We start from the raw sequence: 27,030 nt of genomic DNA, 5'->3' as shown, positions 1-27,030 counted from the left end.
AAAAAAAAAGGGCACCCAGTTGATAACATTCATAAACATTTAATGGAGGAAGTGCACAGATAGTTTGAATGAGTGATCATGTAGCTAGAATTATGAAATAAGAATGTGACTGGTACTGACGGTGGAGCAAAAGGAAAAGGACTGGCCCTCTTTAGATTCATCGTTTCTGGCATTTGTATGTAAATGTCTCAGGAAGCAATGGGTCATATCTTCAGGTTTTTTATGTTATATTATCCAATCATCTCACACATTTAAACAGCTAATCCATGATTTGGGTTGGTTCATTCAGTCTGCCAACAAATGTTTATTGAGTCCTTATTGTGTTTAAAGCACAGACCTAGGGTCTTGAGAGTGTTGTCCAGATAAACACATTCTACTTGGACAGATAAGACATGCTAATAATACCAAGCTATAAATAGGTTCCAAGTGAATTATGTGTGAGATAGGTGTTTGAAGAGTTTTGAAAGGGAGGAGGCTGAAGGGCTTATCCTGCCAAACCTAATTAGTGTAATGTCTTCCTCATGAGGTTACTCATTTGGTCACTAGAGCTGCTCTGCGTTTTAAGGCTCTGGCTGTAGATGTATTATTCCCTTTGAAGAGTCTGCAAATGTGTAAGTATTCATTCATCTCAGGGATGAAAAGCTCCATAAGATATTTTATAGAATACAGGATGGTGTGTTGTATTAGTTTTCTTTTAAATCTGTAGCCTTGTAGAATGAAAATGAAGTAGCGTGTGTCTGAAAGAATTTTGTAAATTGTACAATACTATATGGATGTAAGTTGGCCTCTCCTAAACTAGACTACTTCTGATACCTTAGCAACACATTCTATAATTTTCCACGAAAGGCCACTTTTTCAGGCTGTTCTTTATGTATATCAAAATCCTACCTGTCAGGTTTTTATCCATGTAGCATTCCCCAGTACCCCTGGACAGACTTGATTTCTCATCCTCTCTATGCCCCTAGTTTGTAGATTTTCCTATCACAATAGCAGTAATTTGTTTTACATTTTTGTTATATGTGAACACAACCTAGTTTCTTGAAGTCTCAATCTTTGGTTGTATTTGTGCTTTTGCAGTGTCTGGTGTCAAACAGGCATTCAATAAAATGACTGTTTAATTCAGTGAAATAGATGAATCATGGATTCTTAATGTCTTGTTGGGTTGTGATTCTTAGGTTAAAACTTCAACAACAAATTGTGACTATTGAAAATGCAGAGAAGGAAAAAAATGAAAATTCTGACCTAAAACAGGTATGATTTTAGCAAAGTTTTCCTTTTGTTTTTTCAAGTGCTTCTTTAAATTTATGTTTTGCAAATTTTAAAAAAATTTTGCAATCAGTATTTTTAGAATCTAACCACAATTGGTAACATATTGTTGGAGATGATATGTAAAGATAAGATGTTTTAAAATGTTTAAACTTCTATACTTTAATAAGTTTCTTTGGCTAACTGCTATTATTCTTAAGATATATATATATATATTATATATATATATATATATATATATATCCCATGATAATTTTTAATTACAGTTATAAGGACAGTATTTTAATATTCTGAATTTTAAAAACTCAATAGAAATATCATCCAGGTTTTAAGTTACTTGTGTGATTGACTTGTAACTTTATATCATGAGGTATTTTTTGCTATATCCCTATGAAATCCAAGATTTGTATTTATGGAAGGAAATTTCTATTTGTAATTAAAGTTATTTGGGTTCAGGAAAGATTTGTATAAAGTTGGGTAAAACATGGAAGAGTGATCTTTTCTGAATTCTATTTTCTTTTTTTTGTTGTTTTTTTCCCTATAAATTATGAAGTAGGATTCCATTTTTAGAATTCATGCTCATATACTAGTTGGTACTGCTTTTCATGTGCAGTTATGGTTTCTAAGTCTTAACTAGATGGACATAACGTTTGATACTCAGAGAGAAGTTATTTAGTATCATTGGCATTTGGGCTTTCTGTCATGCTATGCATATGGAGAGGTATTAAGCTCTTTGAAGGTTGCTTATTCAAGCAGCTGTAATACAGATTTAATATTTGCCACTCCAGTTAAAAATAAAGAGTGAATAGTTCTACATGGATAAATTCATTCTAAAATAGAAATCTGAGACATACCATTTAGTTTTATTCTGCTAAAAATTGCTCTGTGGACATTCAGAATCCTATCTGAATTGTTTTGTTACCATTAGGAAGTAATGAGATTATTACCCATTTATTTAGTTTATTATATAAGAATCTTGTTTCTTTTTAACCTTGAATCTCGTAATAGGTTCTTTTGATCCCTGTCTCCTGACTGTCTTTGCTTTGAAATGTCTCTCAGAAAATGGCTAAGAGAGATAAAAGGAAGTGAAAGGAAAATAAGCACTTTTATTGTTTACTAATTGGTAAAATAGTTTGTGGGGGAGGTATATGTAACTGTCCCAAATAAAGAGATTTGGATATAATTTAAAAGAATATGAATCTTTCTAGCCTGTTAATCTGTAATTAGACTTCTCATGAGAAAAAGTACTCCCAGATAACGGTAAATCGGGATGGAAAAAAAGCTTTGAGTGACATTATGTAGTTTGGCAAATGGCTGTAGAGGCCAAGGAATCTAGCATTTATTAGATTTCCCAGAGCATCTTTCTTCTGCCCAGCACTGGACATACAGAATGTTTGGAAACCTTTTAAAAACAATGTGAGGAGTGATCCTTCCCACATTTACACTGAACAATTTTGATTGCTCGGAGAGTAGAACTTCTGGAAGGTTGCTGATCTCAGGGTATGTGGGAAGAGGAGGATGGATTTTTTTTAGCTGCTTTCCCAGCTGACTTGCTTTTAAAATCAGTTTTTTTTCCTAGGAGGTGAGGGGAAGGCTAGAGTGGTATCAGACTCACTCTAATCACTGGATTCCCTTTTCTCATCTCACTGCTAATCCCCCTGATAACCCTTCTCTCCATTCCCAATACCTCTACTGGCCTGCATATTTTGGAAAGAAGAGGGAGGGGACTCAGTGACTGAGGAATATAGTTCTTGATAGTCTCTGATTATAATAAGAAATGGTCCTGGGTGCTGCTATTTGTTATTTCCTTTAGGGGTCATCTTCAAGGACACACCAGCTTGAGGGAGGATTTGCAAAGGGAGATGCTTAGTATCTTCTGCTTCTCTCATACCTTACCGCATTTATTTAGTGGCCTTTAATTTATCTTCTTTCTTCTCTTTTAAGCAAATCAGTAGTTTGCAGATCCAAGTGACCTCACTTGCACAGTCAGAGAATGACTTGCTGAATTCAAACCAAATGCTGAAGGAAATGGTGGAGAGATTAAAACAAGAATGCCGAAATTTTAGAAGCCAAGCTGAAAAAGCGCAACTAGAAGCTGAAAAGTAGAGTTTGCTCTTTATGTACAAACTATTTTTTCTTTTTTCTATATAACATATAGTTATTTTAGTAATGATTCCAATGTTGATTATATTTTCGAAACTAGTTACAAATACATTTTAATAGTGTACAATGGTCTACTGAGGTAATGTACTTTATGTTTCTATAGAATGAACTATACTGACTCTTGAATTGTTTTAAAAAAAATTAAGACATTAAAATTCTGACAGCATAGTATTATGAAAAACCTCAAAGAAAACTTTTTTTATTCATTGATTAAACCAAAACATTTCTTCAAAAATCTATTCTGAATGCCAGAGAACAGAATGGGTTTTTTGTTTTGTTTTGTTTTTGATGTGCAAAACTTAATTCCTTGAATTAGAACTAGTCTCTTGGATTTTCTTTGAAAAGCTAATTTATTTATTATTTTTTTTTTATCTTAAAATTTGTTACTAGTAGACAGTATGGAGTAAAACTGGTAGGGATAAAATGATTGTGGTGATGTTCAAGATCTTATACCCTCTGGAAAAATTTGTTTAGATGTGGTAGAACACTGTACTATTTTGTATTTGCTTTGTCTTTATAACATGTTGGCCTTATAAATAAGTTTTTATTTTAATCTACAAAACGTTATTCTTTTCAAATTTCTTCTTCTGAAGGCCACCATGCCACATAAAACTGTATTTCTTCAGTTTTTCTATTATTACATATTCAAAGATTTGTCCATGCTTTTTTATATGGGGTTGAATTTCAAGAAAAGGCAGTAAGCAAGATAAATGTCCATAGCATGTGATATTTCAGATGATCCAACTTATTTTTCTTTTATTTTGTAAAAGACAGAAACGTGCTTGGATTTCTCAAGTGTTTGATTGAAATGAGCTTAATAATTCTAATGACAGTATAGCTAGCAAATTTAACTAATTAATCATTGGTTTCTAAATAATATTCGTAGAATTGCATAGAAGAAAATAGCTGGACTAAGGGTCAATGGAATGTGATTTTAGTTCCAGCTAAGATACTTAAAATCTTGTATGACCTTAGGCATACAAGATCTCAGGGTTTGTTATTTTCATTAGTACTGCCTATAGTAAGAATACTAAAAAAATCATATAGTAAGTATGCAGAATAGCTTTAAAAATATAAGTTATTATGATGTTATTTTAAGATATCATTTATATGCATTTTACTCTAGTCAGAAGACATACTGCATTAAGATTTGATACCAGGCTTGATTTTCTTAAACCAAATTTATGAGGACAGATATTTATAGTTTGATGGTTATTATACTTCACACCTGGTTATCAAGTGTTCCTCTTGCCATTAACTAGATGTGAGCCCTAAGTTAACTGCTCTAATCCTCAGTTTCCTCATTTATAAAATGGACAGAAGTATAAAGGTGACAGAAATACCTAACTCAGGGTTTTTGTAAAGAACAGATGATATAATACACATAGTGTTCTAAGTCCAGTGCCTTATTCATAGGAAGTGCTCGGTAATGGTCGGATTTGCAAACAAGTGCCCATACAGGAGGGCCTGCAGTTGGATAATTAAGAATGTTGTCAGACAGATAGTGAGTTTGCTTATACTTGTGATAATATCTATTTAATCCTAAGAACTTATTTAACTTCCATGTTTTACATACATTCTTCTGATAGGATGTTGGAAGAGAAACAGATACAGTGGTTGGAAGAAAAGCATAAGCTTCATGAGCGTATCACAGACAGAGAAGAAAAGTGCAATCAAGCTAAGGAGAAACTGCAGCGAGCTGCAATTGCCCAGAAAAAGGCAAGTGGTTCTTACTAAAGTGATTTCTGGCCAGGCATGGTGGCTCACACCTGTAATCCCAGCACTTTGGGAGGCAGAGGCGGGTGGATCACGAGGTCAGGAGATCATCGAGACCATCCTGGCTAACACGGTGAAACCCTGTCTCTACTAAAAAAATACAAAAAAATTAGCCAGGTGTAGTGGCGGGCGCCTGTAGCCCCAGCTACTCGGGAGGCTGAGGCAGGAGAATGGCATGAACCCGAGAGGCAGAGCTTATAGTGAGCCGAGATCGTGCCACTGCACTCCAGCCTGGATGACAGAGCAAGACTCTGTTTCAAAAAAAAAAAAAAAGCAAAAAAGGTGATTTCTATGGAGTAAAATATAATTAAATCTTTTTTTTTTCCCCCTGAGAGTCTGACTCCATCACCCAGGCTGGATTGCAGTGGTGCAATCTCGGCTCACTGCAACCTCCATCCCCTGGGTTCAAGCGATTCTCATACCTCAGCCTTTCGAGTAGCTGGAATTATAGACATGTGCCACCACGCCCGACTAATTTTTGTATTTTTAGTAGAGACAGGGTTTCCCATGTTTGCCAGACTGGTCTCAAACTCCTGACCTCAAGTGATCCTCCCACCTCAGCCTCCCAAAGTGCTGGGATTACAGGCATGAGCTACCTCGTCTATCCTAATAAACTCTTATAGGAGAATAAAATATATAGTTGAATCTGAGATTTTAGTGATATGTTTAATTTGATATATAAGCATGACATTTTGCTGTCAACCTTGCAGAAATAAATTGGGAAAATCCAAACTGTCCAGCAGGTTTGTTTCTAAATTTTGTATGTAAGTCAGTTGTTTTGAGCTGACATGCGTTTTTCCATATAGAAGGTGTTTTTCAGAGTGATAGTTTCCAGGCCATCCCATGGAAGTCATATTTAACACATTCTCCAGTTAAATTATGGTGTGATTAAGCTTGTTTCATTTATGCCTAATATCTGTTTTATTGCTTTCGTGGTTAAAAGGCTTTTTTGTTTCCGATTCAGAAATACAAGAGCAAGTATTTCTTTGCTCCAGCAGGAGGAACTGGGACTCCCTTGGCTTCTGAAACTGCCACAGTAGTTCCCACAGCATTGTGATCCTTTTTAAGTTTTACCTTTGCAGGCATACTTTTCTCCAGAACCTAACTTTGTTTTCTTGGAAACAATCCAGGGCATCATGGAAATAATGTATCTAGATGGATCTTCTAAATCAGTGACTTACAACTTTTTTCTATTTCAGCAAACCCAAGAATAATGTAACAGGTCCCATTAGTAACCGTGACTCTTGGCGGTGATTAAGGGAGGGGAAGGACATGGTAATCTTTTCAACAGGATTAGAGGAACAGGAGGGACATGATAAAGTGTGTGTGTGTGTGTGTGTGTGTGTGTGTGTGTTATATGTAAAGTCCCACAAATGATTTGAGTTGTCTCCATTTGATAAATTCCCTTAATAGTAGCATTTGTTGTGGAGAGGAAAGAAGATCTGAGGTGAGAGGAAAATGCTTCTAGGTACAGGAACCATTATCTTAATATCTGTTTGTTTATTGGAAAGGTTAACTGTTTATATTTGGATAAGAGAAAATAACTGTAGATCGTTCAGTTATTCTGAATTTGAAAACCACATAGCAGTTCCTAGACCCCTTTTTATGTAATTGGATATCACTGCCAAATGTTGCTGATGGTTGGAGTGACAACATGAGTAGTCTAAAAGTCATTCCTTCTCTATTTTCTTGGTCTCTGAATATTACTTTTATCTTCTCATAATGCTAGAAGTAGTATTACTGGAAAAACAGCATTTATTGTATAGGGATCCCAGTGTTTTATACCCAAATATGCACGCTTGTTTATTTTTCTGTATACGTCACTTTTCTTCCTTTCTGTCGATGTAGGTACTGAAAAGTGTATGAATATTAATGGGATTTCAGAGGATTGTTTTATGACCTATGATCTCAGAAATCCTACTGATTTTTGTTTGCACTGTGTTTGAAACCTAGAAACATCTGAAGCCATGTTACAGCAAGAAATTGTAAGAGCTAAATTTTGAGGCTTTAGGGATAAGTATCTTACAGATCAAATTCTAATTATTGAGGTTAGTTTGGGTTGAATTCTTTTGAAGCAAAAGTGACACCCAGTGGTGAGATTAACAGCTAATCATAAGTATACCAGAAGGAGGGGAGGAGGTTATATTTTTAAAAATCTACAAAATATAGCCAGACTCCATCTCTATAAAACATGAAAAAACTGTGCATGGTGGCACATGCCTGTAGTCCCAGCTACTTGGAAGGCTGAGGTGGGAGGATCACTTGTGCCCAGGAGTTCAAGATTGCAAAGAGCTATGATGGCACTATTGCCCTCCAGTCTGGATGACACAGCAAGACCCTATCTCAGAAAAATAATAATAGTAATAATTAAACAAAAAAAACCCAAAACACTACAAAGTAACATTTCATTAGTATTGTGACAGGATGAATTTTTTTTTCTACTGAAGTGTCTACCAGATGATGAGTGTGAAGATAGTAAATAGTCATTTTACTTTTTAAAATGTGATCTATGGATTGTGATTTAAGTCATAGTGAAATTATTAAGGTCAATTCAGTGAATTATTATAACCTAGAGTTGTCCTACTATGTGGGACACTGCCCTAGGAGCTTACAAGTTTACATCAATTAAAATAGAAAAACATCATGTGTAACTTAGAAATACAATTAAAAAGTATATAAGTGTATATAATTTTAGGACTGGAAGGGATCTTAGCATTCAGATAGCTTTTACAAGTTAGCAAACTAAATAAAGTAGGAGTTAACCAAGATTACTTAACTAGTAAGAATCAAAAGTTGACTAAAATCTACATGTTTCTGTTCTCAGTCTGGTGCTCTTTCCACTGCTCTGTTAGGCTTTAATTTCCTACTTTCTTTGATTCCAAATACTTTACAACTTTTCGCTTAATATAGCTATGGTCCATATGAGTCGTTTCTTATGTCAGAATAATCACTGTAAATTAACTCATACCCTTTTCTCATTCAAGTTAAAGATAATGCTTCTATTTGACCATTTTGGCTATCAGATTACGTAAATATAATTCATAAGAGTGCAACAGACTTCTTAGGTTCTTTAATGCCAAAAGTCATGACATTTTTTGCCATAAGACTTAACAAAAGTCACAAATTAGAACCCAGTGCAGAAATAATCCTTTAGAGTTGCTTTCCTGTGAAAAGTTCTTTTTTCCCTGAGGCTGGATAAGATGGCTCACTGCCATCTATGTTTAGTCAGCTCCAAGCTCCTAAGCACAGAGATTGTCATTTCTGCTGTTTTTAAGTAGACTTTGGTGTAAATGATGTTTTATTGTGTTGATTTGTTTGGAAAAGCTTGACCAGGATCTTGAGTTGGGATGCCCTTCTATGACTGATACATACAGAGAGAGTGTATTCCCCCCACCCCCATTGAAGAGAGATCTCTTGAAGTGAACACAGTGAGTTGGGTTTTTCTTTTTCTTGAGGAACCTGAAATGACAACTTGTTATTTTTATTCTAAGGTATATGTCTCTGAAATAATTCTTGGTCAGATACTATTATGAATGTTTTCAAAAAAGAGATAAATCATAGTCTTGAAGTTGCAAAATATCTGATTGAATATGTTGTGTGGCCTAGATTACGCTATACACTGGGGGGAAATAGAAGCCATGATTACTCCTTGGCTTTGATAACTATATAATCTTGTTGGAGAAATAAGATAACATGCAAGAAACACCTAAATAATCCCACTAGTCACTCCTGGGTGATTTATGTGGACTCTAAACTTTGAGAACCACTATGCTAGACAGAAAAAAGTCTGAAGACAAGGAGACCAGTTAGGAAGCTGTTATAGTAAACTTAAAGTGAGGTAAGAAGTCTAGAATTGGGGCTTGGAATACAGGAATGAAAGTAAAGGGTGACTGCCAGAGGTATTTCAAAGGAAAAAATAATGGCAGAATATATTGGTAAATAAGAAAGAAAACTACCAAGTATTTTAGCTGTGAGAAGATGTAAGTGGAGTTATTATAATGGATTGAAGAATGTCAGTTGAGTAGAAAGATACAAAACACATGTCAGATAGGAAATGATGGCGGTGCATCCATGTAGACATGACGTAGACCCTTAAGTAAAGATATAGGTAACTAGAAATAATAGAATGTGAAGTACAGAGATGAATAATTCAAATTAGAGAAATATAATTAGAAACTCAAGATTTTGCAGATCGCTGAAGAATACTGTTTACTTAGAACGAGGAGCTAGGTGTGGTGATGAACAGAGGTAGAAGCTATATTGTGATGTTATGGGAACCAAAGGTAAAGAAAGGTATTAAAGATAAATGGTCATTAACATGATCATTGAAAAAAAGTTAATTGGATTTGACTAGAAGGTGGCAAAAGGGGAATCCCAGCCTTAATTCTTATATCTATATTCTTTTAATTGTTCTATTAGTCCTTTGTGTCATAATGTTTATAACACTAAGGCATCGATTTGACTATCCTGTGATTGTGTTGGACCACTCAAGTAAAAATTAGAATCATTCCTTTCCACTAATTTTCCCTCTGGACTTTCCATTTCTTTCAGTAGAAGTTATTCTTGCAGTCACTTCAGCTTCAAACCTGTGATTCATCCTGAGGTCTGCCTTATCACCAAATTTAGTCAGGCACTATATTAGTTTCCTAGGGCTGCTATGACAAATTACCACAAACCTTGTGGCTTAAAACAACAGAAGCTTATTCTCTCACAGTTCTGGAGCCTAGAAATCTACAGTCAGAGTGCCAGCAGGAGCATGCTTCTTCAAAAGCCTCTGGAGGAGGATCTTTTTTCATGCCCCTTGTCTAGCTTCTGGTAGTTGCTGGTAATCCTTGGGGTTCCTTGGGTTTTAGACAGGCACATCACTCCAGTCTCTGCCTTGTCTTTACATGATGGTCTCCCTGTGTATCTGCAGCTCTGTGTCCAGATTTCACTCCTCTTATGTAAGGACACCAGTCATAGTGGATTTAGGGCCCACTCTAATCCAATCTAACTTCATCTTAACTTGATTACATTTGTAGACCCTATTTCCAAATAAGGTTACTCTGGGGTGTTTTCCAATACCAGCAATCATTTCTTTGTTCTCTGGATACCAACCAGGTGTCCAAAAATTCAATTCTGAAACTACCTGGAGTTAGAGTCGGATCCCACAAGTTAAACGGCTCAGTCCCACAAGACTGCCCCAACTGCAGACACCAGTTGCAAGTCTGAGTCACCTATATTCTGACTGACTAACTTAGGGGTTCCCATGACCCCCTCCTCCAGTTTGATAATTTGCTAGAATGGATCACAAAATTCAGGAAAACACTGTATTTACCAGTTTATTGTAAAGGATAAAAGTCAGGAATAGCCAAATGGGAGAAATGCATTGGGCAAGGTGTTGGGGGTCAGGGATTGTGGTGCAGAGCCTCCATGCCCTCTCTGTGTGAGCCACCCTCCCAGCAAGTCAATGTGGTCACCAGCCCGGAGGCTCTCAAAATCTCATTGTTGAAGAGTTTCCAGCCCCCTCCCCTTCCTACGGGTCAGGGGAGTGAACCTGAAAGCATTCACCATCTAATCACTTGGTCTTTCTGGTGACCAGCCCCCATCCTTAGGCTATCTAGGGATCTCAACTCTAAGTTACCTCATTAACATCAACTCAGGTATGATTGAAAGGGACTTGTTAAGAATTATACAAAAACCACTCCTATCACTTATACAATTCCACAGGTTTTAAGCTTTGTACCAGGATCTGGGGACAAAGACCAAATATATTTCTTCTTATACCATAGTCACATTCTGGGTGCCCATGAATTTTTGGGAGACATTATTCAACCTAAAATAAGAAGTCATAAAGCCTATGAATTCTTCCTTTATGATGCCTCTCAAATTTTCCCGCACCCCATATTTCTTTTCATTGCTATTACTAACATCCTTGGTCAGAATGTCTTCCTTACAAGGTTTATCTGTATTCATTTATCCAATTTACTCAACATATCTGTTAAGCATCTATTATGTATCAGGTACTTACTCATTCACTGGAGTACAGAAGTAAACAAAGACCCTGCACCGAGGAGTTTACATTGTAGTTTGTTAGGAGACATAGAATAAAGAAATACTATCAGGTGGAGGTGAGTACTAAGAGGAAGATTGACAGGAATAGTCTGGGCACGGTGACTCACTCCTGTAATCCCAGCACTTTGGGAGGCCAAGGCAGACAGATCACCTGAGGTCAGGAGTTTGAGACCAGCCTGGCCAACATGGGGAAACCCCATCTCTACTAAAACTACAAAAATTAGCCAGGCATCGTGGCGGGCACCTGTAATCCCGGCTAGTCAGGGGGCTAAGGCAAGGAGAATTGCTTGAACCCTGGAGGCAGAGGTTGCAGTGAGCTGAGATGGTGGCAGCGCATTCCAGCCTGGGCAGCACAGCAAGACTCCATCTCAAAAAAAAAAACAACAGAAAATTGACAGGAGTAGGGGGTGCTGTTTTATGTAGGTGGTCAGGCAAGGCTTCTCTGGTAAGGTAACATTGGAGCAGAGACTGAAGGAAAGGAGGGAGGATGCCGTGTTGTTATATGTAAGGTTAAGGGTGTTCCAGACAGAGGGAATAGCAAGTACAAGAGAGGCAGGAATCTGCTTGGTATGTTGAAGGAACACAGGAGGCCCAGGGAGCTAGAATGGAAAGAGGTATAGTAGGAGGCCAAATTTATGCCATGACTTCAGCTTTTATTCTCAGTTAAGGTGGGAACACACTGGAGGTTTTTGAATTGAGAAGTGATATCTGAATTACATTTTTGAAGAATCTCTGGCTGTTGTGTAGAGGGGCAGAATAGGAGTCAGGGAAACCGTATTTTAGTAGTCCAGGTTACAGATCAGCAGTAAAAAAGATGAGTTTAGAACTAAAAAAATACAATAACAATAATTAACTCAATGGATAGATTTAATAGCAAACAACATCACCATCATCAAGAGATGAGCACAAATCAGTGACAGAGACAGAAGATGTACAATGAGGAAAACAGAAATGCCAAGAGTTGGTTTTAAAAAGATTATGAAATTGATAAAGCCTTGGCAAGACTGATTGTCCTCAGACTCCCCACAAAGTAGATGAGATGAGATTAGAGCCACAAATGAACAATGTAGTGAATGAAAAAAGGGATATCTATAGATATGAACTATCTGCACATAGATATTAAAACAAAAGGAATAGTATAAAAACATGCTAATTAATCATGCAATTTAGAATAAATGAATACATTTCTTTAAGAACATCTTAAACCTAATATAAGAAGAATTAGGTCATTTGGATAGTCCTGTATCTATTAATGAAATGAAATCTTTAGTTAAAAACCTTCCACAAAGAAATGCCTCATTTGGCTTCACTGGTAAATTATTCCAAATACTTAAGGAAGAATTAATACTAATCTTAATGCAGATTCTTCCAGATGATAGAAAAGGAGGAAACGCATCTCCACTTATAAGGTTAGAACCTGATACAATCAATATAAGAAAAATTGCATTATAAACATGTAAAAATCTTAAATATTAGCAAACTGAATTTAGTGATATAGAAAAATGGTAATATATCATGAGCATTTAGGTTTTATTCTAGGAATGTAGGTGGCTTAACATGCAAAATTGTTCAGTGTAATTCAACACCATAACAACAAAGAAGGAAAACTATTGTGATCATCTTAAGAGACACAGAAACATAATTTGACAACATGCAATACCCATTCATGATAAAAACTTTTGCCAAACTGGGAACAGAAGGGAATTTTCAATCTTATAAATGGTATCTATAAAAATTCTGCAGCTAACATCATACTCACTGATTAAAAATATTGACTGTTTCCCCTTACTTACCCAAGGTCAGGAACAGATGTCTACTGTCACCATTTTGTTTAATATTTTATCGGAGGTTCTAGTTAGTGTAATAAGGCAAGAAAAGGAAATGGAGGGGGAGGCTGGCCAAGATGGCCAAATAGAAGCAGCTAGTGTGTGCCACTTTCATGGAGAGAAATAGAAGGAGTAAGTAAATACAGCACCTTCAACTGAATCATCCAGGTACATGCATTGGGATTCATCAAGAAAACAACTTGACCCAGAAAGAATGGAGAAAAGCAATCAGGACAATCACCCACTTGGGAGTGACACAGAGCCAGAGGAGCCTCCTCTTCCCAGGGAAGTGGTGAGTGAGTGAGTGACCCCAGCGACCCAGGCTTCTCCCTTGGATCTTTGCAACCCACAGGTCAGGAGATCCCCTTGTGAGCCCACTCCACCAGAGTCTGCAGCCTGATACACAGAATTACGTGGAGTCTCAGCAATGCAGCCGCTCAGATACACATAGAGCCCTGGGAGCTTTGGATACCCAGGTTTCCCATCAAAAGCAACTGCAACTCCAGCCAAGCGGGATGTTAGACCCCTGTACGTACCCCTAGGAAAGAGGCTGAATCCAGGGGATAGAGCAGTGATAGTCTGCAGGACCCACTACCATGGCACCTTGCAGGATAAGACCCACTAGCTTGGAACTCTAGCCAGCCGCTGGTAGCAGTGTTACACCTCTCTGAGATGGAGCTCCCAGAGGGAGGGTGGGCCGCCATCTTTGCTGTTTTGTAGCCTTAGCTATTGCCTTCAGTGCAGCCACCCTATGGAAAAGCACCGAGACTGCTTTTTTATGCAGGTCCCGGACCCAGCTTTTCAATGGGTGGGGGACCTCCCCACCAGGGTCACTAGTCACGCTTGTTGGTGTTTTCCAGCTGGCAGTGGTTCCAAGCCTCCCTGGGACAGAGTTCCCAGGGGGAGGGATGGGGCTGTCATCTTTGATGTTTCACATTCTTAGCCATTGTTGCCTTTGGGCTCTAGGGAGTCTGAGATGGTTAGGGACTGGAGTGATTCCCTGGTACAGAGCAGCAGCTCTAAGGAGAAGTGGTCAGGCTGCTTTCTCATGTGGCTCCTGGATCTCATTTCTCCTCACTGGGTGGAATCTCCCGACTGAGGTCTACAACCATACCCCCACCAGTGTTTTCTGGCCAGCAGCAGTTTCAAACCTCCCTGGAATGGATCTCCCAGAGAGAGGGGCGGGCTGTCAGCTTTGCTGTTTTGCAGCCTTATCTCTTTGCCTTTGGGATTTGGAGAGTCTAAAGCAACTGTTCTCAAGGATAACCCCTCACAGCACAACTGCTCTATGAAAAAGTGGCCAGACTGCTTTTTTACGTGAATCCCTAATCCCATTCCTCCTCAGTGGACGGGACCTCTTGACCAGGGTTTCCAGCCACCTGCTCCAGTGTTTTTTGGCTAGCAACAGTTTCAAACCTCCCTGGAACAGAGCTCCCAAAGAGAGGGGTGGACTACCACTTCTGCTATTTAGCAGCCTTAGCTGTCGTCTTCAGGCTTTAGAGAGTCTGAGGTGACTAGGGGCTGGAGTGGACCCCTAGCAAAGCATGGCTACCCTATGGAAAAAGCCAGATGGCTTTTTTATGTGGGTCCCTGATCCTGTTACTCCTCACTAGGTAGGATCTCCCAACCGAGGTCTCTAGCCACCTCCTGTTAGTGTGTTCTGCTGGCAACAGGTCTGTGCTTCCCTGGGACAGAGTTCCCAGAGAGAAGGGCAGTCCTCCGTCTTTGCTGTTTCACAGACTTCCTTGTTGATATCTTCAGGTACTGGAAAATTTAAGATGAAAAGGGAGTGGACCCCCAGCATACTGTAGCAGCCCTATGGAAAAGTGGCCAGACTGTTACTTGGGTCCCTGATTCTATATCTCTTCAACGAGCAGGTCCTCCCAACCTGGATCTCCAGCCATCCCCACCAGGGCCATCAAGCCAGTAGCAGCTCTGTTACTGTCTGGGACAGAGCTCCTAGTGGGAGTGATGGGTTGCCATCTTTGCTGTCTCGTAGCCCTCACCCTTACTGCCTCCAGGTTCTGGAGAGTCTGTGGGGACCAGGGGCTGGTACAGATGCCCAACACAAAGCACCCACCTCAGAAAAGTGACCAGACTGTTCTCTATGTAAGTCCCAGTCCTCACTTCTCCTCCCTGGGCAGGGTCACCCAACCTGGAACTCTAGCACAACTACCCTGAGCTTGCCTGACCACTTCAATCAGAGGCAGTCCAGCAGTTAAAGGAACACCCCCACGCAGAGATGTAACCATCGGACAGAAGGAATCAACAGAAGAACTCTAGCAACTCAGATGGTCAGAGTAGCAACTCAGATGGTCAGAGTGTCAACTCAAATGGCCACTAGTTCTCCAACAAGGGTTCTTAACCAGGCTGAGTTGGCTGAAGTGACACAAATAGAATTCAGAATATGGATAGGCATGAAGATAATCAAGATTCAGGAGAATGGCAAAACCCAATCCAAGGAAACTAAGAATCACAATAAAATGATACAGGCACTGACAGACGAAATAGCCAGTATAAAAAAGAACCTAACTGATCTGATAGAGCTGAAAAACACAAGAATGTCACAATGCAATCACAAGTATTAACAGCAGAAGAGAGAGACCAAGCTGAATAATTTCAGAACTTGAATACTGGCTCTTTGGAGTAAGATAGTCAGACAAAAATAAGAAAGAAGAATAGAAAAGAATAAACAAAACTTCCAAGAAATATGAGATTATGTAAAGAGACCAAATCTACAAATTTGGTCTCTTTGAAAGGGTTGGGGAGAAAGTAAACAACTTAGGAAACATATTTCAGGATATTGTCCAAGAAAACTTCCCCAGCCTCAGTAGAGAGACCAACAGGAACTATAGAAAACAAGATTCTACACAGGAAGATAATCCCCAGGACACATAATCATCAGATTTTCCAAGGTCAAAATGAAAGAATATTAAAGGCACTTGGAGAAAAAGGGCAGGTCACCTACAAAGGAAACCCCACCAGGTTAACAGCTGACTTCTCAACAGGAACCCTTCAAGCCAGAAGAGACTGGGGACCTATAATCAACATTCTTAAAAAAATCTTCAACCAAGAATTTCATATCCAGCCAAACTAACCTTCCTCTACAAAGGAGAAATAAGATCCTTTTTAGATAAGCAAATACTGAGAGAGTTTTAGATAAGCAAATGCTTGTAAAATGGAGACCCATCTCACGAGAGATCTTGACAGGAACACTAAATATAGAAGGAGGGTTGCCATGATTCTGCTGAGAGAGAGCTTAAAAAAAAAAAAAAAAAGATGGTTACCAGCCAATACAGAAACACACTTAAGTACACAGATGAGCCACACTATAAAGCAACCACACAAGCCCGCCTAATAACCAGCTAGCAACACAATGACAGGATCAAATCCACACATATTAATACTGACCTTGAATATAAATGGGCTAAGTGCCCCCATTGAAAAGGCACAGAGTGGCAAGCTGGATAAAAAAGCAAGACCCAATGATATGCTGTGTTCAAGAGACCCATCTTATATGCAATGACACCCATAGGCTCAAAATAAATGGATGGAGGAGCATCTGCCAAGCAAATGGAAATCAGAAAAATGCTGGCGTTGCAATCCTAGTTTCAGACAAAACATTTTAAACCAACAAAAATCAAAAAAGACAAGGGATTACATAATAGTAAAGGGTTCAATTCAATAAGAAGACCTAACTATATATGCACCCAACATAGGAGCACCCAGATTCATAAAGCAAGTTCTTAGAGACCTACAAAGAGACTTATACTCCCACACGATAATAGTGTGAGACTTCCACATTCCACTGATAGTATTAAATCATTGAGGAAGAAAGTTAACAAAGATATTCAGGACCTGAACTTAACATTGGACCAGATGGATCTGATAGACCTCTACAGAACTCTACATCCAAAAACAACAGAATATACATTCTCTGTATTGCCGCATGGCACATACTCTGAAATTGACCACACAATCAGACATAAAACAATCCTCAGCAAATGCAAAAGAACTGAAATACCAAACACACAGCACAATAAAAATTGAAATCAAGACTAAAAATATAATTGCTCAAAACCATTTACATGGAAGTTAACCTGCTCCTGAATGACTTTTGAGTAAATAATGAAATTAAGACAGAAATCAAGAAGTTATTTGAAACTAAGAGAACAAAGATACAACATACCAGAATCTCTGGGACACAGCTAAGACAGTGTTACGAGGGAAATTTATAGCACCAAATGCCCACATCAAACAGTTAAAAAGATATCAAATTAACAACCTAGCAGCACAACTAAAACAATGAGAGGACCAAGAGAAAACCAACCCAAAGCTAGCATTAGAGCTGAACAGAAGGAGATCAAAACATGAACAGCCGTTCAAAAGATTAATACAGGAGTTGCGTTTTTGAAAAATTGTTAGGCCACTAGTTAGACTAATGAAGAAAAGTGAGATGATCCAAATAAACACAATTAGAAATGACGGGATGTTACCACTGACCCCACAGAAATACAAACAACCGTCACAGACAACTATGAACACCTTTCTGCATACAAACTAACAAAGCTAGAAGAGAGATAAATTTCTGGACACATACACCTTCCCAAGATAGAACCAGGAAGCAGTTGATTCCCTGTACAGACCAATAATGAGTTCTGAAATTGAGGCAGTGGTAAATACCTGCCAACCAAAAAAAAGCCCAGGACCAGATGGATTCACAGCTACGTGCTACCAGATGTTCAAAGAAGAGCTGGTACTGTTTCTACTGAAACTGTTAACAAAAAATAGAGGAGCAGGAAATCCTTCCCAAATCATTCTGTGAAGCCAGCATTGTCCTGATAACAAAACCTGGCAGAGACACAACAATGAAAACTTTAGGCCAATATCTTTGATGAACATTGATGCAGAAATCCTCAATGAAATACTTACAAACCGAATCCAGCAGCACATCAAAAACCTAATCTACCATGATTATGTAGGTTTTATCTTTGGAATGCAAGGTTGGTTCAACATGTGCAAATCAGTAAATGTGATTCATCACATAAACAGGACTGAAGACAAAAACCACATGGTTATCTCAATAGATGTAGAAAAGGCTTTTGATAAAATTCACCATCCCTTTCTATTAAAAACTCAATAAGTATTGAAGGAACATACTACAAAATGTCAGAGCCATCTGTGACAGACTCACAGCTAACATCATACTGAATGGGCAAAATATGGAAGCATTCTCCTTGAAAACCAGCACAAGACAATGATACCCTCTCTCATCACTCCCATTCAACGTAGTATTAAAAGTCCTGGCCAGAGTAGTTAGGCAAGAGAAAGAAAGAAAGAAAGGGCATCCAAATAGGAGGAGAGGAAGTGAAACTATTCCTGTTTGCAGTCAACATGATTTTATGTTTAGAAAACCCCCATAGTCTCAATCCAAAAAGCTCCTTCAGCTGATAACTTTAGCAAAGTTTCAAGATACAAAGTCAATGTACAAAAATCACTAGCATTCCTGTACACCAACAACAGCCAAGCTGAGAGCCAAATCAGGAATGTAATCCCATTCACAATTGCACAAAAAGAATAAAATACCTAGGAATACAGCTAAACGGGGGTGAACGATCTCTACAATGATAATTACAAAACACTGCTTAGACAAATCAGAGATGATACAAATAAATGGAAAAACTTTCCATGCTCATGGATAGGAAGAATCAATATCATTAAAATGGCCATACTGCCAAAAGCAATTTATTGATTCAGTGCTATTTCTATCACACTACCAATGGCATTCTTCATGGAACTAGAAAAAAAACTTTTAAAATTCATGTGGAACCAAAAAAGAGTCCAAATAGCCACAGCAATCCTATGCCAAGCAGCAACAAAAAACGTGGAGGCATCATGCTACCTGACTTAAAACTATACTATAGAGCAACAATAACCAAAACAGCATGATATTGATACAAAAACACACATAAAGCAATGGAACAGAATAGAGTAACCAGAATTAAGGCCTCACACCTACAATCATCTGATCTTCAACAAAGCTGACAAAAACAAGCAATGGGAGAAAGTACACTCCATTCATTAAATGGTGCTGGGATAAATAGCTAGCCATATGCAGAAGATTGAAACTAGACCTCTTCCTTACACCATATGCAAAAATCAACTCAAGAAGGATTAAAGACTTAAATGTAAAATCCAAAACTGTAAAAACACTGGAGGACAACCTAGGCAATACCATTCAGGACATAGGAACTGGCAAAGATTTCATGATGAAGATGCCAAAAGCAATCACGACAAAAGCAAAAGTTGATAAATGGGTTCTAATTAAACTTAAGAGCTTCTGCACAGCAAAAGAAACTGTCAACAGAGTAGATAGATAACCTACAGAATGGGAGACAATATTTAGAAGTTATGCATCTGCATCTGACAAAGGTCTATCTAGCATCTTAAATTTACAGGATAAAAACAACCCCATCAAAAGTGGGCAAAGGAAATGAACAGATCACTTTCAAAAGAAGACATACATGTGACCAACAAGCATATGAAATAAAGCTCAATATCACTGATCATTAGAGAAATGCAAATCAGAACCACAATGAAATACCATCTCACACCAGTCAGAATGGCTATTAAAAAATAAAAAAAGATTCTGGCGAGGTTGTGGAGAAAAGGGAATACTTTGATACACTGTTGGTGGGAGTGTAAATTAGTTCAACCATTGTGGAAAGCAGTGTGGTAATTCCTCAAAGAGCTAAAAACAGAACTACCATTGGACCTAGCAATCCCATTACTGGGTAAATATACCCAAAGGAATATCAATCTTTCTGCCATAAAGACACATGCATATGTTCATTGCAACACTATTCACAATAGCAAAGACATGGAATCAACCTAAATGCCCATCAATAGAAGATTGGATAAAGAAAATGTGGCATATATACACCATGGAATACTATACAGCCTTAAAAAAGAATGAGATAATGTCCTTTGCCAGGTACATGGATGGAGCAAGAGGCCATTATCCTTAGCAAACTAACACAAGAAAGGAAAACGTAATACTGCATGTTTTCATTGTCATAAGTGGGAGCTAAATGATGAGAACACATGGACACAAAGGGGAACAACAGACACTGGGGCCTACTTGAGAGTGGAGCATGGGAGGAAGGAGAGGATCAGAAAAAATAACTTGGGTATTAGGCTTAGTACCTGAGTGATGAAATAATCTATTTACCTATAAAACAAACCTGCACATGTACCTCTGAGCCTAAAGTTTTAAGAATAAAGAAATGGACATAAAGAGTAGAAAGGAAGTTAAAATTATTCACAGATGTCACTGTGCATGCATAAAAGTCAAACCTATCAATAAACTATTAAAATTAATGTGAATTTTTAAAATTTCTAGGTACGAAGTCAAGTAACAAATACTAGTTGTTTTTCTTTACACACACAATTAGAAAATATTTAAATGCCATTTACAATAGCATAAAAATACATAAAGTACCTAGGAATGAATCTAGTGAAAGATGTTTATGACTTCTACACTGAAATACAAATACTGCTAAGAAAAATTGAAAAATGCCTAAAGGGAAAACTGTACCATGTTCATGACTTGGAAGATTCAATATTAAGGTGTCAGTTCTTCCCAAATTTATCCATAAGTTGAATGCAGTTCTAATCAAAATCTCAGCAGGTTTCTTTGTAGAAATTAGAAAGTAGATTCTAAAATTCATCTGAAAGTACAAAGGACTAGAATACCCAAAGCAATCTTGAAGAACAATAAAGCTAGAGGACTTAAAACTACCAGGTATCAACACTAAATGTAAGCTATAGTAATTCAGTGTGGTATTGGCATAAGGATAAACAGGCAAATGGAACAGTATAGAGTCCAGAAATAGGTTGACACTAAAGGTACCACTGCATTTCGATAAAGGATGTTCCTTCAGATAAACAGTAGTGAGTCAATTGATTAAACTCAGCCTAACCTCACAACATAGATAAAAATGAACCATAACCTAAGTGTGATAGGTAAAAAAAAAAAAAAGCTTCTAGATGAAAACTTGGGAGAAAATTTTAGGATCTTGGGATAGTAAAGATAAGCAAGATGCAAAAAGTTCTTACTATAAAATACATGATTGATGTAATTGATTTTATGTAAATTAAAAACTTTTTATTAAGGGATACTCTTAAGGAAAATGACACCACAGGCTGGAGAAGGTCAATCTGCAATACATATCTGACACATGATTCATATCTTGAATATATAAGGAACTACAAATCAGTAGGAATCAGGTTACTCAAAAGTTTTAATGGACAAAAGACTAGGATGGACACATCACAAAGAAGGGATATCCAGATGACTAACATGCATAAAAAAAGATGCTCAATACCTTTAGCTATCAGGAAAATGTAAATTAAAACTACAGTGAGATACTGTATTTCACCAAAACAGGATGCAAAAGCTAAAAGACTGACCGTACCAAGTACTGGCAAAAATGTAGAACAGCTAGAACTCTCACATATTGCTGGTGGAAATGTAATTGGTAAAACTGCTTTAGAAAACTGGCAGTATCTACTAAAGCTAAAACATGTATACACTATGACCCACTCATAGGTTTATACTCAAGAGAATGAGGTACTTACATCTGCCAAAAACATGTTTAGGAATGTTCATAAAATATTTATGATATCCCCAGACTGGAAAGAATTTAAATTTTCATTAACAGGAAAATGTATAAAATGTGGTATATTTGTACAATAGATGACAACATTACAATGAAAAAGAAGTACTGTGACAATACGTAACCATGGCTTAGTCATATAGATGAAATGTTGAGAAAAAAGTCCAGATACGAAAGAGCATAAATTTATGATTTCTTTCATATGAATGGGTGGATGGATAGACAGATGGACTCCTTAACTACCTATAAATTCATAAATAAATACTTATGGTGATAAAGGCCAGAAGAGTGGTTCCTTTGCCTGGGTAGACAGGAGCATAAGGAAGCCTTCTGTGATGTTGGAGGATGTGGGACAATCAAAGCATGAGAATCAATGCTCGTAGCAGAGTTATTTGTAATAGTCCCAACTGGAAATAATGCAGATAACCCTTAACGGTGTACTGAGTGAGTATACTAGGTTAAGCAGTAATCGTTAAGTGGAATATAATATGTGGGAATGAATGAAGTATATCTGTAAGTAACATAAATCTCACTAACAATGTTAAGTGAAAGTCATTAATAAAAGAATACATACTATGATTTTATGTAATGAGGTTCAAAAATAGGCAAAAGTAAACTATAGTTTTGGAAGTAAATTAATTGGTTACCTTTTCAGAGGATGACAGGGCTACTGATTGGAAGGGGGAAAGGTAGGGGCCCTTCTGGCATGGCAGTGCTCTTGACCTACAAGGAAATCATGCCAGCATTTGTTTTGTGGTTTTTCATTCAGCTTTACATTTATATTCTATGCATTTTTCTGTAAGATTATACTTCAGTTATAAAAGAGTTAGAAAATACCTAAAAGGTTTGTAGCAACTAAATGAGTTTTAACATCATAGGTGTTTTTCTATTAAAAACAAAAGGCCTGTGTATAAAAACTGAAAAAAAATACTACTTTTTTCCATATACTCCTTTTGCATTTTACCTGGACTTTTCAGTATTATTTAATGAAACCATACAAGATTTACTCAGGAATTTTTTCCTTTGTATATTGTAAAGTTTACATTTTTTCCTTTTAAGATTTAGAAAGGCAACTTTTAAACAGATGCATCCGTATCTATCTTAGCTTTCTGATCCTTCAGTTTATTAATTTGGTAGTACTTTATAAATTACAGACATGCTTGTAATTTTGAATTTTGTTTCAGTTCTTTTTTCTTTTCTTTTCTTTTCCTTTTTTGAGACGGAGTCTTGCTTTTTTGCCAGGCTGGAGTGCAGTGGTGCAATCTCAGCTCACTGCAACCTCCACCTCCCAGGTTCAAGTGATTCTCCTGCCTCAGCCTCCCGAGTAGCTGGAACTACAGGCACCCGCCACCACACCCAGCTGATTTTTGTATTTTTAGTAGAGACGGGGTTTTACCATGTTGGTCAGGATGGTCTCAATCTCTTGACCTTGTGATCTGTCCACCTCGGCCTCCCAAAGTGCTGGGATTATAGGCGTAAGGCACTGCGCCTGGCTCCCCGCCCCCTTTTTTTTTTTAATGGGTTCTTGGTCTGTTGTCCAGGGTGGAGTGGCACAGTCATAGCTAACTGTAGCCTTGAACTCCTAGGCTTAATCCATCCTCCTGCCTCAGCCTCCCAAAGCACTGAGATTACAGGCATGAGCCACTGTACCTGGCTCAGTTCTCTTAAACACATGCTATCTTCTGGGACAATGGAGAGCTCATTATTTCTTACCAGATGTACAGGCAGACTCAGTAGTAAAATTTGACTCCTTCCCTTTGTAGATTTTTTTTTTTTTTGCAGCAATTATTGACACCAGTTTTTTTGTTTGGCATTCATAATTAATTGTCACATTGAGAATACTAGATAGATTTGTGGTTTATTATCTTTGCAATTTTCAGTAAGAGCCATGTCTACTAATCTTTGTTTCTAGTATTCACTGAAAACATTCATATCTAAATACAGTTTTTGGTGAGTAAAATATTTTCTATATAGTTCAAATAAGAGATTATGTATTAACATACTTGTTCGTATTTCTCTTTTTAGAGAAAATCTCTTCATGAAAACAAATTGAAAAGACTACAAGAGAAAGTAGAAGTCTTGGAGGCAAAGAAAGAAGAATTGGAAACAGAAAATCAGGTCTTAAATAGGTAATGTGTTTGTATGTGTGTCTTCCCCATGTGGTTATTTTGATGTCATAGAACTTTGTCTCTAAGTATAACATACCTTCTTTTCTTTTAAAATATACATTTAAAAGATTTCTAAAACAGCTTGATAACTCCTAATGTACTATCCTTTTTTTACCCCCTAACCGAATGTTTCTTTAAACCAAAAGGTCTCTATCACATGCCAGGCGTTTGCCTTATGGTTGGGACTAACAGAAAATGTCACTGGCTTTGGTAGCAAGGAGTGTTGTTAGTTGTTGCTGCTGAAACAAGACAGTTGTAGCTATTGCATAGTTCTGAAAATTGTGCCTACAACTTTGAATCAAAGGTCAGTTTTGGTTTCCTGGTGTGGAGATATTATTGAGCTGTAGTTTTGGGTTTTGCAGTCACATCCAAGCACATCTGATAATCAGGATCATCAGCATTTTTAAAGCAGAGATTTGTCATATTAAGTTGTTGGTAGTGGCATTGTATGACACATTTGATTCAAGTTAAGAAAAATCTGTTTAATTTAGTGAATTAGTGGTAGCCTTCAGCACCTTAGCTATTCAAGTATAGATTTTTCTGTAATGGAAACTGCCTATAATATCATGCAGTGATGTTTTATGATGTGCACTGGTGTTCTTGGGTGCAATTATTACCAAAAGGTGAACAATTGTTTTTTAAAGAACATTCTAGAGGTTTCTAGACTGTAGAATTAGTGCCAGCCTTACAATACTGTATTCCAAAGTAGGAGGCCACCTTTAGTTTATTAATTTGGTAGCAGTTTGTAAATTACAAACACGCTTGTAATTTTGAATTTTGTTTCAATTCTTTTTTTTTTTTTTTTTTAATATGGGGTCTTCATCTATTGTCCAGGGTGGAGTGCAGTGGCACAATCATAGCTAACTGTAGCCTCGAACCCCTAGGCTTAATCTGTTCTCCTGCCTCAGCCTCCCAAAGCACTGGGATTACAAGCATGAGCCACCATTCCTGGCTCAGTCCTTCTAAAACAGAATTCAACTTACTTCCTCTTCCATAAACATTAATATTGAAATGTTAGCAATTCAAGATTGGCCAGTTGTGGTGCAGATCATCTAGAATTTTGAGTGATTTTGAAATTATATTTGATTATTGGATGTCATGTCCAAAAAGATGATGATCTGTGAAGGCCTGGAAAGTTAGCCTTTTTCTCCATGTCATTTTTTCCTAAAGTTGTGTAGCTTCACCTTTGTGATTACCTTTTATATTAGGAAAAACCAGTGTTTTTCCCATTCTCACACAGTCAGCACAACATTTCTGACACCAGATGTTTGGGGTTTTTTCCTATACATGGAGTAATCAGTTCTCCAGTGGACATGAGCTAGGTGTCCTATAATTCAGGTCTGATACTGTCTACCTGGATTGAGCATCAGATCCCACAGGTAGAGGGCTCAGTCCCACAAGACTGCCCCCCCACTTCAGAATGCAGCCATAAGCCCCAGGTTGTAGCCCGTGCTTCTGACTGACTGGCTAAAAATGGCTATAAATTGGGGTTCCCATGACCTGCTCATCATGTTCAATTAATTTGCTGGAGCAGCTTACAGAACTCAGGGAAACTTATGTTAACCAGCTTATTAGAAAGGATATTACAAAAGACATAGATGAGCAGTCAGATGAAAGAGATACATAGGAAAAGGTATGAGGAAGGGGGCGTGGAGTTTCCATGCCCTCTCTGGGCATGCCTGCCTGCAGACACTTCCACATGTTGAGCAACCCAGAAGCTCTCTGACCACATGCTTTTGGGTTTTTATGGCGGCTTCATTACATAGGCATGATTGATTACATCATTTGCCATTGGTGATCACTCAACCTTTAGTCCTTTACCTTCCCAGATGTCATGGGGTGGGGGTGGAGAGTGGGGCTGAAAGTTCCAACCCTCTAATCATGCCTCAGTCTTTCTGGTGACCTGCCCCATCCTGAAGCTATTCAGGGGCCCCCAGCCACCAGTTATCTTATTAATATACAAAAGATACTCTTATCACTTCAGAGTTTCCCGGAGTTTTAGGAGCTGTGTGCCAGGAACCAAGGGCAAAGACCAAATATATATTTCTTACTATAATATTACACTGACATTTTAAAAATTAGATTGAACTATGTGAAAATCTCTATATTTGACCATATTTCACCTATTTAAAAATGGCAATTTTGTAAGCTTCAGTCCAGCATTTTCTTTACACTTGACCCTTGACAACATGGGCTTGAACTGCATGGGTCTACTTATATGCAGATTTTTTTTGGGGGCAAACATGGATAGAAAATATAGTATTCACAGGATGTGAAACCTGCCAGTTCAGAGAACCAACTTTTCCATTATGTGGGTTCTGTAGGGCTGACTGCAGGACTTGTATGCACAGGCTTCGATATATGAGGGATGTCCTGGAACTAATCCCATGTGTATACTGAGGGCTATGAACTGTATTTTTATTTGATTCTTTCTGTAAGATAAGGCACTCTTTTGGTGTAGAGTCTCCCTTTAGTTTCAGGATTCATGAATGGGGGTGAGTAGGAGGGTAGGAGTGAGTACCAAAGTATCAAAAGATTTTAGATCTTTAATTAGCAAATAAAACTTTATAATGAGTTGATAGTCTGCAATGCTAATGATTGCTAATGATTAAGATGTTATGTCATGTTTCTGTTTATCTTTCTAGGTAAACAGATTTTTTATCTATATATTATATATAGATCTCATAATTTAGAAATCCTCTTCCAGTTTAAAATTATATTCTGTGAATCATACTGTGCTTCAATAGGGTATAACCATATTAAAGAAACATTTTTCTTTTTAAGACAAAATGTTCCTTTTGAAGACTATACAAGGCTTCAGAAAAGACTAAAAGATATACAGAGAAGACATAATGAATTTCGAAGTCTAATTTTGGTTCCTAACATGCCTCCAACAGCATCTATCAATCCTGTTAGCTTTCAGTCATCAGCCATGGTTCCAATCATGGAACTACCATTTCCTCCTCATATGCAGGTATGAACATTTGTTTTAGGGGAAAAAAAGGTCATATATTTTTGTAGGTTTTTATGTTTAAATATGGTGATAAAACTCAAATTAAAACTTTGGTCAGTGCTCAAAATTCACCACAAAAATGGCAT

At 37.6% G+C, this 27,030-nt stretch overlaps 1 protein-coding gene across 20 annotated transcripts in view; it reads left to right on the top strand.

Moving 5' to 3' along the window:
- CEP83 (centrosomal protein 83) overlaps nucleotides 1-27,030 on the top strand; it is a 207,956-nt gene that overhangs the window by 130,344 nt on the left and 50,582 nt on the right. For 19 of the 20 annotated variants that reach the window (XR_008650249.2, XR_010114886.1, XM_055238460.2 and 16 more), the window contains 5 exons: nucleotides 1,176-1,251; nucleotides 3,211-3,368; nucleotides 5,019-5,148; nucleotides 23,789-23,892; nucleotides 26,716-26,905. Coding sequence is in view for 17 of the 20 variants with exons in the window: in XM_055238460.2 (XP_055094435.1) it covers nucleotides 1,176-1,251; nucleotides 3,211-3,368; nucleotides 5,019-5,148; nucleotides 23,789-23,892; nucleotides 26,716-26,905 (658 nt within the window). In the remaining 3 variants the exon portion in view is untranslated. Of the gene's footprint in view, nucleotides 1-1,175; nucleotides 1,252-3,210; nucleotides 3,369-5,018; nucleotides 5,149-23,788; nucleotides 23,893-24,077; nucleotides 24,236-26,715; nucleotides 26,906-27,030 lie in introns of those variants that run through there. The other variant, XR_010114887.1, reaches the window with a different exon arrangement.

This window comes from Symphalangus syndactylus, chromosome 13 (genome assembly GCF_028878055.3).
Source record: "Symphalangus syndactylus isolate Jambi chromosome 13, NHGRI_mSymSyn1-v2.1_pri, whole genome shotgun sequence".
Taxonomy (NCBI): domain Eukaryota; kingdom Metazoa; phylum Chordata; class Mammalia; order Primates; family Hylobatidae; genus Symphalangus; species Symphalangus syndactylus.
Note: the sequence above shows the minus strand (reverse complement) of the source record. Positions and strands in the feature narration are given on the sequence as shown.